At 39.8% G+C, this 19,757-nt stretch overlaps 1 protein-coding gene across 6 annotated transcripts in view; it reads right to left on the reverse strand.

Annotated features, from left to right (window-relative positions):
* Window positions 1-19,757, reverse strand: part of COG7 (component of oligomeric golgi complex 7) — an 86,667-nt gene that overhangs the window by 54,951 nt on the left and 11,959 nt on the right. For all 6 annotated transcript variants that reach the window (XM_032604129.1, XM_032604130.1, XM_032604128.1 and 3 more), the window contains 2 exons: window positions 11,551-11,633; window positions 10,652-10,774 (listed from right to left, as the gene is read on the reverse strand). In XM_032604129.1, the coding sequence (XP_032460020.1) occupies window positions 10,652-10,774; window positions 11,551-11,633 (206 nt within the window). The remainder of the gene's footprint in view (window positions 1-10,651; window positions 10,775-11,550; window positions 11,634-19,757) is intronic.

Raw genomic sequence — 19,757 nt, forward strand, 5'->3', positions numbered from 1 at the left:
TGAGGGCCTCACTAACCTGATACCAAAGCCAGGCAAATACTAAAAGAAAAGAAAAGAAAATTACAGACCAATATCTCTTATAAATACACATACAAAAATACTCAACAAAATACTAGTAAACTGAATTTAGCAGCATATTAAAAGGATTATACACCATGACTGAGACTGATCTCCAGAATGAATGGTTCAACATATCAAATTAGTCAATGTAATATATTAACAGAATGAAGGGGGAAAAAGCTCATTAATCTCAATTAATGCAGAAAAAGCATCTGACAAAATTCAACACCCTTTCATAATTGGGAAAAAAAAAACACTCAATAAACTAGGAATAGAAAGGAACCTCCTCAACATGATAAAGGCCATATCAGAAAAACCCATGGCTAACATCATATTCAATGGTGAAACACTGAAAGCTTTTCCCCTAAGACCAGGAACAAGACAAGGGTGCCTGCTTTTGCCACTTTATTCAACATAATACTGGAAGTTCTAGCCAGAAGAATTGGACAAGAAAAAGTAATAAAAGGCATCTATGTTGGAAAGGAAAAAGTAACGTTATCTCTTTTCACAAATGATGTAATCTTATATGTAGAAAAGCCTAACAAATTGAAAAAAAAAAGTTAGCAGTAATAAACAAATTCAACAAAGTTGCAAGATGGAAAATCAACAAACGAAAATCACTCACATTCAAGGACTTCCCTGGTGACGCAGTGGTTAAGACTCTGTGCTCCCAATGCAGAGGGCCTGGCTTTGACCCCTGGTCAGGGAACTAGATCCCACATGCATGCTGCAACTAAGAGTTTGCATGCCACAACTAAGGAGCCCACAAGCCACAACTAAGGAGCCTACCTGCCACAACTAAAAGACCCAGTGCAACCAAATAAATATTTTTTTTAAATCACTTGCATTTCTATACTAGCAATTCTATTCTAACAATCTGAAAAGGAAATTAAGAAAATTATTCCATTTACAATAGCATCAAAAAGAATAAACTATTTAGAAATAAATGTAACAAAGGAACTAAAAGACTTGTACACTGAAAACGACAAAACACTGATGAGAGAAATTAAAGAATACACACAAAAAATGGAAAGACTTCCCATGTTCATGTACTGGAAGACTTAATATTGTTAACATGGTAATACTACCCAAAGCCATCTACAGATTCAATGCAATCTCCATCAAAATCCCAAAGGTGTTTTCTGGAGAAACAGGAAAACCCATCCTAAAATTCAGATGGAATTTGAGGGAACCCCAAATAGCAAAAACAATATTGAAAAAGAGGATCATTGGCTATCTCACACTTCCTAATTTCAAAACTTACTACAGGGCTTCCCTGGTGGTACAGTGGTTGAGAATCCGCCTACCAATGCAGGGGACACGGGTTCGTGCCCCAGTCCAGGAAGACCCCACATGCCGTGGAGCGGCTAGGCCCGTGAGCCATGGCCACTGAGCCTGCACGTCCGGAGCCTGTGCTCCGCAATGGGAGAGGCCAAAAGAGTGAGAGGCCCACACATCGCAAAAAAGAAAAAAGAAACTTACTACAAAGCTATAATAGTCAAAACAGTGTGGTACTTGCATAAGAATAGACATATAGCCCAATGGAATAGAGAGCCCAGAAACACACATACATGGTCAAATGATTTTCAACATGAGTGCCAAAATCATTCAATGGGAAAAGGACACTCTTTTCAACAAATGGTGCTCAGAAAACTGGATACTACGTACAAAAAAAAAAAAAAAGTTGGATCCTTACCTGATACCATATACAAAAATTAACTCAAAATTAATCAGACCTAAATGTTAAGAGTGAACTATAGGGCTTCCCTGGTGGCACAGTGGTTAAGAATCCGCCTGCCATGAAGGGGACACTGGTTCGAGCCCCAGTATGGGAAGATCACACATGCCACGGAGCAACTAAGCCCGAGCGCCACAACTACTGGGCCTGCACTCTAGAGCCCACGAGCCACAACTACTGAAGCCCACATGCCACAACTACTGAAGCCCGCACGCCTAGAGCCCATGCTCCACAACAAGAGAAGCCACCGTGGTGAGAAGCCCACACACTGCAACGAAAAGTAGCCCCCGCTCACTGTGCGCAGCAATGAAGACCCAAGGCAGCCAAAAATAAATTAATTAATTTTTTTTTTTTTTTTTTTTGCAGTACGCGGGCCTCTCACCGTTGTGGCCTCTCCCGTTGTGGAGCACAGGCTCCGGACACGCAGGCTCAGTGGCCATGGCTCACGGGCCTAGCTGCTCCGTGGCATGTGTGATCTTCCCGGACCGGGGCACGAACCCATGTCCCCTGCATCAGCAGGTGGACTCTCAACCACTGCGCCACCAGGGAAGCCCTAAATTAATTTTTTTTTTTAAAAAGAGTAACCTAAAAAAAAAAAAAAAAAAAAAAAAAAGAGTAACCTATAAAATTCTTAGGAGAAAACATAGGGCAAAATCCTCATGACCTTGGATTTAGCAACAGTTAGCACTCCATATCTACACGTTCTGAATCCACAGATTCAACCAACTTCAGATCAAAAATATTCAGGAAAAAAAAAAAGTCCAGTAAGTTCCAAAAAGCAAAACTTGAATTTGCTGCATACCAGCAACTATTTACATAGCCTTTACATTGTATTAGGTATTATAAGTAATCTAGAGATGATTTAAAGTATACAGGAGTACATGCATAGGTTGTACGCAAATACTACACCATTTTATATAAGGGACTTGAGCATCCATGGATCTTGGTATGGGGAGGGGGGTGGGTTCCTGGAACAATTCCCTGAGGATACCAAGAGTTGACTACAGTTTCTTAAGTATGACACCAAAAGCATAAGCAATAAAAGAAAAAACAGATAAACTGGACTATATCAAAATTAAGAATCTGTTAAAACACGTTACAAATAGAGTGAAAAGACAACCAATGGAATGGGAGAAAATATTTGCAAATCATGTAACTGATAAGGGATTAATATCCAGAATATATAAAGAACTCCTACAACTCAACAACATAAAACCAAACACTACAATTCAAAAATGGGCAGTGCTCGCTTCGGCAGCACATATACCAAAAATGGGCAAAAAACTGTAATAGACATTTCTCCAAAGACGATAATACAAATGGCTGATGAGCATGTGAAAAGATGTTCAACATCATCAGTCATTAGGGAAATACAAATCAAAACCTCCATGAGATACCATTTCACACACACTAGAATGGCTATTTATCAAAAAAATGGAAATTAACAAGTGTTGACAAGGATGTAGAGAAATTGGAATTCTTATGCATTGCTGATGGGAATGTAAAATGGTGCAGCTGCTATAGAAAACAGTCTGGCAGTTTCTCAAAATGTTAAACATACGATTATGATATGATCCAGCAATTCCACTTGTAGGTATACACCCAAAAGAACTGAAAACAGGGACCCAAAGAGATATTTGTACACTTTCAGAGCAGCATTACTCACAATAGCCAAAAGGTGGAAGCAATTCAAGTGTTTATCAACAAATGAATGGATAGACAAAATGTAGTAAATACATACAACAGATTATTCAGCCATAAAAAAGTAATAAAAATTCTGATACATGCTACAACATGGATGATCCCTGAAACCATTATGCTAAGTGAAATCAGCCAAACACATAAGGACAAATATCATATGGCCCTACCTATAAGAGGTATCTAGAATAGGACAATTTATAGACACAGTAAAGGTTAAGGTTACTAGGGGATGGAAGAGGGCGAAGTGGGGAGTTATTACTTAATGAGTACACAGTTTCTGTTTAGGGTGATGAAAAAGTTCTGGAAATAGCATGATAGTTAATCAACACTTTGAATGTACTTAATGCCACTTGATTGTACACTTAAAATGGCTAAAATGGTAAATTTTATGTATATTTTACCACACATAAAAAATTAACTATCAAACCAATAAAATTCAAAATAATAGGACAGATGAAGATGTTTGCTGCAGCTAAACTGCCTTTTTCATCAATAATTTGATCTGACTGCTACAGCACAGGTTTTTTTTGAGTTCAGCCTGCCTATGCTTCTCTGTGGTATGTGAGGAGAATTTTTACACTGCTTCTATCTCTACTCAAACTACAAACTACTAAGAAAACATCAGGTTGGCAACGGCATTAAACAGCACTCACTTGGCACCAGCACTTACATTATCTAAGCATTAAGTTTGTCTCTTTCTTTTTTCACTGGCCCCCAATAGAAGAGGGGTACCAATGTGACTATCAACAGAAAAGCACCCACTGAAATTACATGGCAGCAGTGGGTTATAAGGTGGTCACATACATGACCCAAAATATGCTTATATTTTTTCTTAGATTATTACCAAAATAGAAAACAAAATTTTTAAATTCTCATAGAGAATTCACAAAACTTCAACAAACACCTGTTTAGTTTAATAAACATCACTGCTGGGGTCTGAGAGAAAGAAATAGAGGAAATGCAAATCTAACCCAACAAATACCGAAATGACCAATTTATATCCTGAGCAACAGCTTCCAGCCATCTACTGGATGTCACCATTAAGCTGAGCCACTCTCACTTGGAATTTAAAAGTGTCCTGAGGGCTTCCCTCGTGGCGCAGTGGTTGAGAGTCCACCTGCCGACGCAGGGGACACAGGTTCGTGCCCCGGTTCGGGAAGATCCCACATGCCGCGGAGCGGCTAGGCCTGTGAGCCGTGGCCGCTGGGCCTGTGAGTCTGGAGCCTGTGCTCCGCAACGGGAGAGGCCACAACAGTGAGAGGCCCATGTACCAGAAAGAAAAAAAAAAAAAAAAAGTGTCCTGAATTGGAATTCATTATTTTCCCACTGACCTCCCCAGGTCTGTTTCTATCAACTTTCTTATTTCTGTCAGTAGCATCACCATTCAACCAGAATAAAAATCTCCCTTTTCACTTTCCTTTCTTTCAGTCCCTTTATCAGTTACCAGGTCCTAGCAACTGTTCATTTTTTAACTGGATATCTTTTGCTACATTACCATCACCATCCTAGACCAAACATAGCTTCCTACCTGTCTTCAGTCTTTCTTCATCAATTCACCCTATTTACCACCACCAAATTCATTATTTTGAAATGTTATTTAGAATTTTTCTTACACTTTAAATGTTTAAATACTGCAAGATTCAACAATCAACATTTTGCCACAATTGCTTTATTTCTATTTCTCTCTAAGCCATTGGAAAGGTAATCACAGATATCATGACACATCATCCCTAAATACCTCAGCGTCTATCTCTTAAGAATAAGGCCATCCTCCTATATTACAACACTGCAGATAATCAAATGTAACCTTGATGTAATACTTTTACCTGCCACAGTCCATGTTCAAATTTCCCCAATTGTTCTTTCAATGTCCTTGATAGTTTTTTGTGTCATCATGCAGAATCCAATCCAGGATCATGAAATTACATTTAGTTGTCTTTTTTTTTGTCTCCTTTAATCTAAACAATTTCCTGACTTTTTTTCTTTCATGACACTGACATTTTTGAAGAGTCTAGGACAGTTGTTTTTTTGTTTTTTTTTTTGCGGTACGCAGGCCTCTCACTGTTGTGGCCTCTCCCGTTGCGGAGCACAGGCTCCGGATGCGCAGGTTCAGTGGCCAGGGCTCACGGGCCCAGCCGTTCCGTGGCATGTGGGATCTTACCAGACCGGGGCATGAACCCGTGTCCCCTGCATCGGCAGGCGGACTCTCAACCACTGCACCACCAGGGAAGCCCTAGGACATGTTTTGAAAAATGGTCTTTGATTTGGATTTGTCTGCATGTTTCCTCATGGTAAGACTTTTTGGCAGAGAAACTACATAGGTGATATTCTTACACCAAAAGCATTCTTAAAACAGTAACATCATCATTCACTCTATTGCTCCAGAGGCTCACTATCTTCTAGAGAAAGCCAAACTTCTGTCTTGCGTTCAATGTTCCCACTCCCTCCACACAAAGCTGCACCAATACAAACCCTCCTCTGTCTCCATCCAGTGTATTCCCCCCACGATCCCCCAAACATAAGAGAACCATAGAGACCTTTACATATCACCCAGTCCAATGTCCTGATTTGACAAAAGAAACATTTTACTACAAGAAAGGATGGACCAAAGGAGAAAATGAAAACTATTCTTATCTAGAAAGAGAAATCCTGACTCCTCTCCTTGTACTGTGAGAAAGGACTAGGCAATGAGTACCTACTTCACTCTTAGCTCCTATTTAAGTGACCTGAGGCTGGGGTGCTGGGTGGTGGGGGGAGAATTAGACTAAACGACCCTGTACCCAAGCGTTCTAATTGGTTGTCAGCTGAAACTATGTTTATAGCTGATAGTTCCAGCTGACCAAACAACAGGTCCCCTATGCTCAAAGGTGTCCCCTTTCCTTTAAAGCGATCTGGCAAAAGGGATGCTCTGGCCATTTGCCAAACAAGAACCAAAAGTTCAAAGACTGTAAGACCAAACTTAACAACTAGGGCCATAGAATTAACCCAAACAGCACATGCAAAAACAATCTGACCTTACCCTACACTACACACACAAAAAATAATTCAAGATGGGCCATAGAACTAAATGTAAAAGCTCAACAAGCTTCTATAAGAAAACACAGAAGAAGAGCTTTGCAACTTGGGGAATGGTGATGGTTTCTGAGGACAAAGAAAGCAATAACCATAAAAGAAATGATAAAATCAAGTTCATCAAAATCAACACTTCTGCTCAAGCCACAGACTGGAAGGAAATATCTACAAAATATATCTGATAAAGAACTTATACCTAGAATATGTAAAGAACTTCTATAACTCAATAATAGAAAGGCAAATTACCCAATTTTTTTAAATGGGTAGAAGACCAGAACAGATACTTCACAAAGGAAGATATACAAATGGCCAGTAAGCATGAGAAAAGGTGTTCAACATCCTTAGTCATCAGGGAATTGCAAATTAAAACCACAGAGAGATACTACAACACACCCACCAGAATGGCTAAGATTAAAAAGATAACACCTAGGGACTTCCCTGGTGGTGCAGTGGTTAAGAATCTGCTTGCCAATGCAGGGGCACAGGTTCAAGCCCTGGTCCGGGAAGATCCCACATGCCACGGAGCAACTAAGTCCATGCACCACAACTACTGAGCCTGCGCTCTAGAGCCTGTGAGCCACAACTACTGAGCCTGAGTGCCACAACTACTTAAACCCATGCACCTAGAGCCCGTGCTGTGCAACAAGAGAAGCCACTGCAACGAGAAGCCCGCACACCGCAACAAAGAGTAGCCTCCGCTCACTGCAACTAGAGAAAGCCCGCACACAGCAACAAAGACCCAACGTGGCCAAAAATAATAAATAAATAAAATAAATTTAAAAAAAAAGAATCTGCCTGCCAATGCAGGGGACATGGGTTCGAGCCCTGGTCCAGGAAGATCCCACAGGCCGTGGAGCAACTAAGCCCATGTGCCACGACTACTGAGCCCACGTGCTGCAACTACTGAAGGCTGCACGCCTACAGCCCGTGCTCTGCAACAAGAGAAGCCACCACAGTGAGAAGCCCGTACACCGCAATGAAGAGCAGCCCCCATTCACTGCAATTAGAGAAAGCCCAAGTGCAACAACGAAGACCCAATGCAGCCAAAAATAAATAAATAAAATAAATTTACAAAAAAAGAAAAGACAACACCTGACGTGTAGCAATCAGAACTCTCACACACTTGTGTTGTAGGAATGTAAAAAGCACACTCATTTTGAAAAAGTGCCGATTTCTTTATTTTTGGCTGCGTTGGGTCTTCGTTGCTGTGTGCGTGCTTTCTCTAGTTGCTTCGAGCAGGGGCTACTCTTTGTTGCAGTGTGCGGGCTTCTCATTGTGGTGTCTTCTCTTGTTGCGGAGCACAGGCTCTAGGCGCACGGGCTTCAGTAGTTGCAGCACGTGGGCTCAGTAGCTGTGGCTTGCGGGCTCTAGAGCGCAGGCTCAGTAGTTGTGGCACAGAGGCTTAGTTGCTCCGTGGCATGTGGGATCTTCCCAGACCAGGGCTCAAACCTGTGTCCCTGCATTGGCAGGCGGATTCCCAACCACTGTGCCACCAGGGAAGCCCCAAAAGTGCTGATTTCTTATAAATCTAAATATAAACCTACTCTATAACCCAGCAATTCCACTTCCACGTCTTTACCCATGAGATATGCACATGTGGTGTCCACAAAAAATTTACAGAACAATGTTTAGAGCAGCTTTATTTATAATTGTACTAAACTGGAAATAGCACAAGTGTCCATCAATAAAAGACTCAATAGGGCTTCCGTGGTGGCGCAGTGGTTAAGAATCCACCAGCCAATGCAGGGGACACGGGTTCGAGCCCTGGTCTGGGAAGATCCCACAAGCTATGGAGCAACTAAGCCCGAGCGCCACAACTACTGAGCCTGCACTCTAGATCCCACGAGCCACAACTACTGAAGCCCGTGCTCCGCAATAAGAGAAGCCACCTCAGTGAGAAGCCTGCGCACCGCAACAAAGAGTAGCCCCCGCTCGCTGCAAGTAGAGAAAGCCCGCGCACAGCAACAAAGACCCAATGCAGCCAAAAATAAATTAATTAAATAAATAAAATTTTTAAAAAACCTCAATAAACAGAACTGTCATATATTCATACCATGTAAGAGTGTTCAGTAATAAAAAGGAACAAGCTACTGATACGTACAACAACATGAATAAATCTCCAAAAACATGCTGAATGAAAGAAGCCTCGCCAAAAGGACATACACCACATGATTCCATTTACATGAAATCCTAAAACGGGCTAAACTAAATTATGGTGGGAAAAATCAGAACAGTGGTTGCCTTCAGGGATGTTGGTACTAAGACTGACTGAGAAGGAACACAAGGGAACTTTCTAGTGTGACAGTCATGTTCCATATCTTGGTAGGGGAATAGGTTAAACAGCATTTGTCAAAACTAATTAAATGGCATATTTAAGATCATTGCATTTTATAATTTTACCTAAAAAAAAAATCCCAGTAAACAAAAACTGAACTCTAGTTAATAATACGTATGTTCTGAAGTGAATGATGTTTGCAACTTACTTTGAAATGAATCAAAAAATAAGATGGGTCAATGAACAGATACACATGGATAGATGGACAGATCTGTGATAAAGCAAATATAGCAAAATGTTCATTGTAGAACACAGGAGGTGGGTACATGGTGTTCACTGTACAATTCTTTCAAATTTTTTATATGTTGGAAACTTTCCATATTAAAATACTGGGGAAAGGGAATTCCCTGGCGGTCCAGTGGTTAAGACTCCGTACTTCCACTGCAGGGGGCCGGGGTTCAATCCCTGGTTGGGGAACTAAGATCCCACATGCTACGTGGCATGGCCAAAATATAAAAAATAAAATAAAATACCAGGGAAAAAAAGTCTTTAGAGATACATTCACCCTGGCTCCTTTGATTTTCTTCTGTACTCTACTGAGCTTCAGGAGATGACAGTCTCCTATCATGCTCACATTCTGAAAAGAAAATGGGCCATGGGACAAAAGTAGAAATTAGCATAAACTTACGTCTTACAAAACTTGGGGTGAGGCCCAAAAAAAAGTGTGAGAAGTCAAAATCCTTTTTCCAGGATGCTGAAGGGCAATTGTACTTACAGGCATGAACTGTTTTTATCCTCAAGATATAAGCAGTAGACGAGACAAGGACACAGAAATGCATGCGGATGGACAGGATCACTGAAAACTGACGATTGCATAAAAAATGGGAAACTTCTACAGGAGGTTGTTTTTTGTTTTGTTCGCTGGTTTGGGGGTGTTTTTGTTTCTTTGGGGTTTTTTGTCTGAATGAGGTTGGTTCAAGGAGAAAGAAAAGAGGATGGAGAAGAGCACTTCAACCACCTTGAATGACATGACCCTATATGAGGAATTCTCTCTAACTACAGTGGAGTCCATTCCAGCAAATTACTAACCAATACGCGAAGGGTGATTCACAATTAATTCTGAAAAAAATATAAGCCACACCATAAACAGGCCCAGTCAGTCATTACTCAGACATAAGACAGCCTTTTTCCCCTTCTAAAGAGAAGATCTAGTGCACCTCCTGGCATCAAGACAAGGGACCAATGTTTTATATCCTTCAAGACTGAAAATGCCTAGAGAGTTTAGGAAAGTAAATGATGGAAAGTTCGTGAAAGTAAATGAAATGAAGTTCTCTGTCTCATCTCTCCCCTAAGTCAGAGGGTGCCTTTAAAATTATACTGTTCCTCTAACTCTTGGCCTATTGTGAGAACAAGGGAAACTAACTTTAGGCCGGGTAAATTTTACCCAAAGTTAAGATTAAAACAGCCTTGTTCACTCAAGCACCACCTGACTGAGGCCCTCCTGCTTTTAGATCAGAAGATAATGGCCTCCAGGAATTCCACAGGGCTCCCCTGCTGAACAACAAGCAACATTGTCACATTAGATTCTATTTAAGATATAGATAAGAGCGATAAGAAGAGTTAGAACAGAGACCTAAAGATTTTCCTGCCCCTTTGGTGACGACAGCAAATGGGGAGGTTCTTCAAGCAGTGCTCTCTCTGGGTGGCCTGGGTGCTCTGCGGTGGAGCAGCCCGCTCCCAAGGCCATCACCCTCTCCCTCGGCACCACGGGCTTTGTTCTCGCTAGAACCCAAAAGAGCTGTTACCTGCATAGCCCACTGGATTTGCGTGTGCAAAGCACCCAGCAAGGCGTCATAGAGTCCAGTGAGCTGCCGGTCCAGGGGTAGGTCGGTCTGGCACAGCTCCTGCCAGGCTGCTAAAAGCTGGACCTGCAGAGGCAGAACAAAGGAGGCCTTACTGGGTCCGCCAAGACATACTGCCTGCTGCAACTGCCCTGCCCTCCTACCAGGGCAAGCGACTGGCCACTGCCTACTCTCCCAGGCAATCGGGTACCCACGGACGATGATTCACTTCAAAAGAGGCAGGAAAAAAAAATTTACAGTCACCTGCTCTGATCATCATCCAGAACTTGAATCTGTTGCCCTCCAAGTGATCCTTTCTCCTTTTTTCTTGCCCCCAAAGCATGCCAATGTACTCAGCATGCTACCATTCTTCTGAATAGACCTCAGAGGTGGGCGTGAATATGTGTTTTAGCTTCTTGTCCTAACACCACTGCTTAAAAGACAGATGGGCACTGGACTTGAAGGAATTAACAAGTTAGCCCAGGAAGCTGTCAAGATTTTCAGTAACCTAATTTCAACAAACCTAGAAAACAGATAAAATTCTTAAAGCTTGCTGAAGGCATAATAAACCTAATCGCCCTTAAAAGACAAAAATAGGAAAAATTAAAACTCTTCAATCTGTAAAGGAAATCTAGTTATAAATACAAGTGAGGCTGAAAACTAATGACTTTTTTCCAACTTGCAATTAAATGAATCCACAGGCTGGACCAAGAGCACCCCCTACTGGCTAATTGAAAGAAAAAGACCAGAGGGCGGGGAGGCAAATATTTTTACCTTTGCGTAGGAAACTGGGATTCAAAACTGTGATTCTGTAGCCCAGTTCTACAAGCATTCCACAATGGTAATCACTCACAGCTTCTCACCTTGTGACACTTGTAGTAGTATGCAAGAAGTTGGGGCATCCGGTCAATTTCATTAAAAACCTTCACAAACACTTTGGACTGATCTAAAGAAAAACAATGGAAAACATGTACATACTGTTACCAGGTTTTCTATTGCAGCCAAGAGAAAGAATTAAGCAGGATAAATGTGGATTATACATGAGCTAGTATTCAGAAGTTCCCACCAAGACAATGAATTAACTCATGTGTGGAGATCATAAATATGAAAAACAAGTGAAGTTAAGGGTAGAACATGTGACTCAATCAGATACCACATGCCAATGTTCATTCCACAAAATGGGTTTAATTATTATTCACAAAACAGTCCCTGAGTTTTCTCATTTCTATACCATTCAAATATATATTATTCCTTCTGCCCTAAATACTTCTCCTCACCTATCAAAATCTTAGATCCATAAGAAAATGCTCATGCTACATTGCTGACTGCGAGCAAAAAAGATATAAAATTGCATATACTCAATGTACATACTTTCCTTAAAAGAGATATGTACACAAAGGGAAAAGAACTGGAAGAAAATACTAACAGTCATCTCTGGGTGGTGAGTATATCATTTTACTGGTATATCATTTTCTTTTCTATATTTTTCTCCATTTTTCAAATTTTTAATAACCTACATATATATTATTTTATAATCAGAAACAATTAAAAATTTTTAATTCATCTCTTTCAAGGTTCTGCACATATACTAGTTCTTTCATAAAAGCTTCCTCGATTTTGTTTCATCCTTTCCTTCATCCTGGGGAGGCCTAAGGCAGTTTTCACATTCCATCTTGTAATAAAATTATTTGCGTACTTGTCTTCTCCCAGCCTCACCCTCCATCAGTGTGTAAAGTCTTTGAAGGATATCAATCTTGGGACTTCCCTGCTGGCTCAGTGGTTAAGAATCTGCCTGCGAATGCAGGGGAAAACGGGTTTGAGCCCTGGTCTGGGAAGATCCCACATGCCATGGAACAACTAAGCCTGTGCGCCACAACTACGGAGCCTGCGCCCTAGAGTCCACGAGCCACAACTACTGAGCCTGTGAGCCACAATTACTAAAGCCCGTGCACCTAGAGCCCATGCTCTGCAACAAGAGAAGCCACCGCAATGAGAAGCCCGTGCACCGCAACGAAGAGTAGCCCCCACTCGCCGCAACTAGAGAAAGCCCGCACACAGCAATGAAGACCCAGTGCAGCCAAAAATAAATTAATTTTTAATGATTATTTGCTTTTAAAATGCTTATCATTTTCATAAGATCATTTAAATAAATGAATATCCCTGCCATATGTAAAATCAGGCTCCAAAAAGTTGCTTCACTTTATCAACTGAATTCATTGGTTGTGTAAAATGAACCAGGCATGTATATGTGAAGATTGTGGGTAATGTGTTGGGGATGTACTGATTTATCAGATTTTCCTTTAAAAACTGTTAGTAAAGAAGCACCTTGGCTTTCTAGAAAAGATGACTGATTAAAGAGCATATTACTTTTGCGGCAGAAAAAAGCCCTTCCTGATACTCACCAAAATTAACCACCCAGGGACTTCCCTGGTGGCGCAGTGGTTAAGAATCCACCTGCCAATATAGAGGACACGGGTTCAAGCTCTGATCCAGGATGATCCCACATGCCGCGGAACATTTAAGCCTGTGCGCCACAACTACTGAGCCTGAGCTCTAGAGCCCACAAGCCACAACTACTGAAGCCCACACGCCTAGAGCCCATGCTCCACAACAAGAGAAGCCACTGAAATGAGAAGCCCATGCACTGCAATGAAGAGTAGCCCCCGCTCGCCGAAACTAGAGAAAGCCCGTGTGCAGCAACGAAGACCCAATGCAGCCAAAAACAAATTAATTTTTTAAAAAATATTCAAAATTAACCACCCAAAGAAAAACACAATATCATTCATCTGTGTTGAAGCCAGGAAAATGTCTGTACTACAAACTTCGGAGGGGATCTCCCTGGTAGTCCAGTAGTTAAGACTCACGCTTCCAATGCAGGGGGCGTGGGTTCGATCCCTGGTTGGGGAACTAAGATCCCACAGGCTGCAGGGCATGTCCAAAAAGAAACACCAAACTTCACAGAATACTAATCAGATATTCAATCATTTTGGCAGATGAGTGGGGATGCTGGGAGAACTCTGGATGTATCACGCATGCAGCAGCGTGATGGAAAGGAAAAGACTGGGAGCCAAGGGAGGACTGGGCAGGCAGGGGAAGGCCTGCTTCCATACCAGCTCAGCAGTGGGACAGGGACAGCCACAGGGCTGAAAAGCGCCATTTCCCTGTTCTGAATCGGCATCCTGCCTACAGAGAGTAGAATCTGGAATCAAGCCTGATTCAGATCTGTGAATGAAAGCTGTCAAAAACAGCTAACCCCCAAACCAAAGCCCATGATCCTGACCCACAGAGCATTCTTCAAACCTGATTCCAGCACCAAGTAGCCAACTCACACAGAAGGAAAGGAAAAAACTTAAATTCATGGAGCTGCCCGCCGCCACTCCTACTCCCCTAACCTCACATAACTAGACATACACCCAAACCGCGCAGGTGAGTTCCATGGTCTGTAGCTGCCACAAATTCATGAGAAAACATGAGGAATAAAGCTGCCAGATGGTGATTTTCCAAAGGCCCGGCTCCAGTCCTAGAATCCTGCTAATGAGAAGAAGACTCAAAATAAAGAATTGACAAATGGGGAAGATATGGAACGAAAAGCCTGGAGATGAGTCCTGAACCCATTCTCTTTGGGCAACTGAAAAGCACAACACAGAACGTAGCCTTTAAATCAAGGGCAAGAGGAAATCTCTCAACCAAGTCCAGGTCAACAAAGGAGGGGTTTCCAAGGAGGTCCCATGCTAATTATTTTTCAGTAAACAGTAGACCCAGAAAAAAGCACCCACATACAAATATGAATAAATAGAAACAAATACAAACAAAAAAATTCCAGCATGTGACCTATGCAAAAGTACCACAGGGGGTAAAAAAGAAAAGGAACAGAGCATACAGAAGGTGCATGCAGAGAGCACGTCAAGAACAACCAGAGAGAAGATAATAAGGAAGCAGAGACTTCAACAAACACTACAGGGCAATTAGACCTAACAGACAGTACAGAACATTCCACCCAACAATGGCAGAATACACATACTCAAGTACCCATAAAACATTCTCCAGGATAGACCGTATCTCAGGCCACAAAACAAGTCTTAATAAATTTTTAAAGATTAAAATCATATAAATCATACAGTATCTTTTCTGATCACACTGGTAGAAAACTAAAAATCAACAGAAGAAAGAAAACTGGAAAATTCACAAATATGTGGAAATTGAACAACATACTCCTAAACAACCAATGGGTCAAAGAAGATACCACAAGAGAAATTAGAAAATGACAGATGAAGACAAAAACCTAACATACCAAAACTTATGGGATGCCACAAAAGTAGCCCAAAGAGCTAATTTATAGCTGTACATACTTACACTAAAAAAGAAGAAAGAGCTCAAATCAACAACCTAAACTCTACATCTTATAGAACTAAGAAAATAAAAAACAAACTAACTAAACCCAAATTTAGCAAAAGGGAAGAAACAATAAAGAGCAGAGCAGAGATAAGTAAACAGAGAATACAGAAACAAAACAAAAATCAACAAAATCAAGGGTTGAAAAGATGAAAAAAATTGATAAAACTTTACTTAGATTCACTAAGGTAAAGGAAGAGGACTCAAATAAATAAAATCAGAAATGAAAGAGGGGATATCACTACTAATTTTACTGAAATAAAAAGAATTATAAGAACGTACTATGGACAATTATATGCCAACAAATTGGATAAATTAGATGAAATGAACAAATTCCTAAAAATACTCAATGTACCAAGACTGAATGATGAAGAAATAGGAACTCTGAACAGACCTAAAACTAATAATTGAATCAGTAATCACAAACCTCTCAACAAAGAAAAGCACACCAGATGGCTTCACTGATTAATTCTACCAAACACTTAAGGAATTAATACCAATACTTCTCAACCTCTCCCAAAAACATTGAAGAGCAGTGAATACTCTCTAATTCATTCTATGAGGGCAGCATTACCTTAATACCAAAGCCAGACAAAGACATTACAAGAAAAGAAACCTACAGATTAATATTCCTGATGAATACTGATATAAAAATCCTCAACAAAATACCAGCAAATTGAATTCTACAGCATATTAAAAGGATTATACACCATGACCAAGTGGGATTTGCTCTGGGATGCAAGGAAGGTTCAACGTATGAAAATCAATGAATGAAATACACCACATTAACAGAACAAAGGAAAAATATCCACGTGCACGTGATCATCTCAACTGATGCAGAAAGGCATCTGTTAAAATTCAATACTTTTTCATGACAAAAACACTCAAAAAACTAGGAATAGAAGCAAAAAACCTCAACAAAATAAAGGCCATATATGAAAAGCCCCCAGCTAACATAATACTCAATGGTGAAAGACCATTTCAAACTTTTCCTCTGAGATCAGGAACGAGACAAGGATGCCCACTTTTGCAATTTCTATTCAACTTAGTACTGGAAGTTCTAGCCAGAATAATTATGCAAGAAAAAGAAGTAAAAAGCATTCAAACAGGAAAGGAAGAAGGAAAAATATCTTTGTTTGCAGATGGTATGATCTTATTTATAGAAAGCCCTAAAGATTCCACCAAAAAAAAACCTGTTAGAACTAATAAGTTAATGCAGCAGGATACAAAATCAACACACCAAAACTCACTTGCATTTCTATACAGTAACAATGAACAATCTAAAAAAAAAATTAAGAAAACAATTCCATTTATAATAGCATCAAAGAATAAAATAGTTAGAAATAAATATAATCAAGGAGCTAAAAGACTTTTACACTGAAAGTGACAAAACGCTGCTGAAATTTTAAAAGACACAAATAAATAAAAAGACATGCTATGTCCATGAATTAGAAGATTTAATATTGTTAAGATGATAATACTATCAAAGCCATCTACAGATTCAATGTAATCCCTTCCAAAATGGTGTTCAATTGTGTTCTCTGGAGAAACAGAAAAACCCATTCTAAAATTCATATGGAATTTCAAGGGACCCCCAAATAGCCAAAACAATCTTGAAAAAGAAGGACAACATTGGTTGATTCACAATCCATGATTTCAAGTTACTACAAAGCAACAATAATCAAAACTATGTGGTACTGGCATAAGGACAGACATATATACAGCCTAATGGAACAGAATAAAGGGTCCAGAAATAACCTTCACATACATGGTCAAATAATTTTCAACAAGGAGGTCAAGACCATTCAATGGGGAAAGAACAGTCCTTTTAACAAATGTGCTCAGGAAAAAAAATGTTGCTCAGAAAACTGGATGTCCACATGCCAAAGAAAGAAGTTGGACCCTTACCTTGTACCATATACAAAAATTAACTTATAATGGCTCAACAACCTAAATGTAAGAGCTAAAACTATAAAACTCTTAGGAAAAAAAAACAAGGGAAAAGCCTCATGACCTTGGATTTAAATCTGAAATTTAGGGACTTCCCTGGTGGTCCAGTGGTAAAGAATCTGCCTTCCACTGCAGGGGACGCAGGTTCGATCCCTGGTTGGGGAACTAAGATCCCAAGTGCTGCTGGGCAACTAAGCCCGTGCGCCACAACTAGACAGAAGCCCTCACGTCACAACTAGAGAGATGCCCTCATGCCACAATGAAGAGCCCGTGCCACAACGAAGACCCTGTGTGCTGCAACTAAGACCAGACACAGGGCTTCCCTTGTGGCGCAGTGGTTAAGAATCTGCCTGCCATTGCAGGGGACAGAGGTTCAAGCCCTGGTCCGGGAAGATCCCACAAGCCGCAGAGCAACTATGCCCGTGCGCCACAACTACTGAGCCTGCGTGCCTAGAGCCTGTGCTCCGCAACAAGAGAAGCCACTGCAATGAGAAGCCTGCACACCCCCAACGAACTCACCGCAATTAGAGAAAGCCCAAGCACAGCAACAAAGACTCAACGCAGCCAAAATAGATACATAAAATAAATAAATAAATAAAATTTTTTAAAAAAGACGAGACACAGCCCAAAAAATAAATTTAATTAACTAATTAAAAATAAATAATAAATAACAAAACTGAAATTTTAAAAAAACTTTTCTTAAAAGAGAGAGCACTTCAAAAGATTTACCTTAGGGAAGAGGAGAAAATTTTGCACTACAACTGCTTCACATTCTCAAGGAAATTACACAAGGTATACGCTTTCTTCAATAGGATCTAAGGTATCACAATGAGATATAAAGGGAGGCTGGCAGAGCTAAGAAAAAAAAATGAGGAAATAAATAATGATATGATGAATTAAAAATTAATTAGAAGAACAAAGAGCAGAACACATACTTTAGAAAATGCTATTGATCAAATGCAAGACAGACTTGAAAAATAAGACTATGGAGGAGAGGAGATTGTTGGCAAAGAGCCAAAATAGACCAGCGTGAACATATTATACGTTGAAGGGGGAAAGGAAGAGCTAATGAACAGACAGTTGATGTTCTCAAAAATGAAAAAGAAAATAAATGAAATAGAAGAAAAAGTCTTTTAAGAAAGAAATTTTCTAGAAATGAAGAAAAATATGATCAGCAAATAAGATACTATGTTCCAGAAAACATTAAAAATTTTCGAAACTGAAAAATAACCTAGTAAAGTAACTAAACTACAGGGTAAAAGAATCTCAGAAGTCAGCAAACTATGAGCCAAGTTACCAACTGTTTTTGTAAATAAAATGTTATTGGAACACAGTGAAGCTCATTCATTTACATATGAGTTTTCGTGCCACGACTGCAGAATTAAGTATTTGTGCTACAGACCATATGCCCCACAAAGCCCCAAAATTTATTATCTGGCCCTTTACAGACAATGTTTGCCCACCCTATTTTAACTATTCAAGGAAAATACTACGTACAAAGAAAAAACTAGGCAGGCCACTCTCATACTGAACATCAGAATATAGTTGGCAGAAGACAAGAAGCAACGTCTCTAGATTTCAGAAGGAAAAATAGTATGAACCAAGAATTCCAAAAGCAGTCATTCTTTTCTACATGGAAAAGCAATAAAAACACATTCTTTACTTAAATACCAAGGATATACATATGATCCCCATGCCCTTCCTGAGGGGAAAAAAAGTCTACTTAAAAACAGAATCCTGCTAATGAAGAGAAGCCTCAAAATAAAGAATTAACAGGGAATTCCCTGGTGGTCCAGTGGTTAGGACTCCACGCTCTCACTGCCGAGGGCCTGTGTTCCACTCCTGGTCAGGGAACTAGGATTCCGCAGGCCACGCGGTGTGGCCAAAAAAAAAAAAAAAAAAAAAAGAATTAACAAATGGGGAAAATGTGGGATGAAAAGTCTGGAAATGAGACTGAATCCACTTAAAAACATGATATTAAGCACAGAAAACCATGGCAATTTTTGGTTATAAAACAGTTATATAAATACAAAATATTATAAAACACAAAAATTTTATAATGTTTACATTTCAGAGAGAAAGCTACATGATAAAAAGATTATTAATTTGATGGTATGCCATGAAGAGAAATTCTAGACTATGCAATATTCTAGAATAGGGCAGGGGGAGGGTGAAGGGTGGGAGAAAGGGAGGGGAGTGTAAATGCACTAACTGAGGGAATCATATATTGTTTCATTTACAATGTTGATAAACTGAGAAGAAAATTTAGTTTATTATTTGAAGTCATAAATCACTAGTAAAACTAAAAACAAGTTATGTATCTTTCAAGTTATCCATGAGAAAAAAACACAAAGAAAACAGCAAAATATTGAGATCAAAAGAAACATAAAGAAGAAAATATAAAAATAGAAACATGTAAGACTGGAAATTTCTGTCAAAAAGAAAAACCTAAATGGGATAAAGTCACTGATTAAAAAAGAAATATCAGGATTAAATCAAAAAATACAATTCAACTATGTGCCATCTCCAACAGACAAGTCTAAAATAAAACATCTCAGGAAGTTTGAGGGTTAAGACAAAATAGGCAAAGACACAGTAAAGCAAATACAAACAAAAAAGAAGGCAGAGGTCCTCATACTTATACCCAAGGTGAACTGCAGACAGAAAGCCTTCAATGGGGCCATGGCAATATTTGATAAAAATGCTATTTAAATCCTAATAGTAAGAA

This window comes from Phocoena sinus, chromosome 15, assembly GCF_008692025.1.
Source record: "Phocoena sinus isolate mPhoSin1 chromosome 15, mPhoSin1.pri, whole genome shotgun sequence".
NCBI classification, from domain to species: domain Eukaryota; kingdom Metazoa; phylum Chordata; class Mammalia; order Artiodactyla; family Phocoenidae; genus Phocoena; species Phocoena sinus.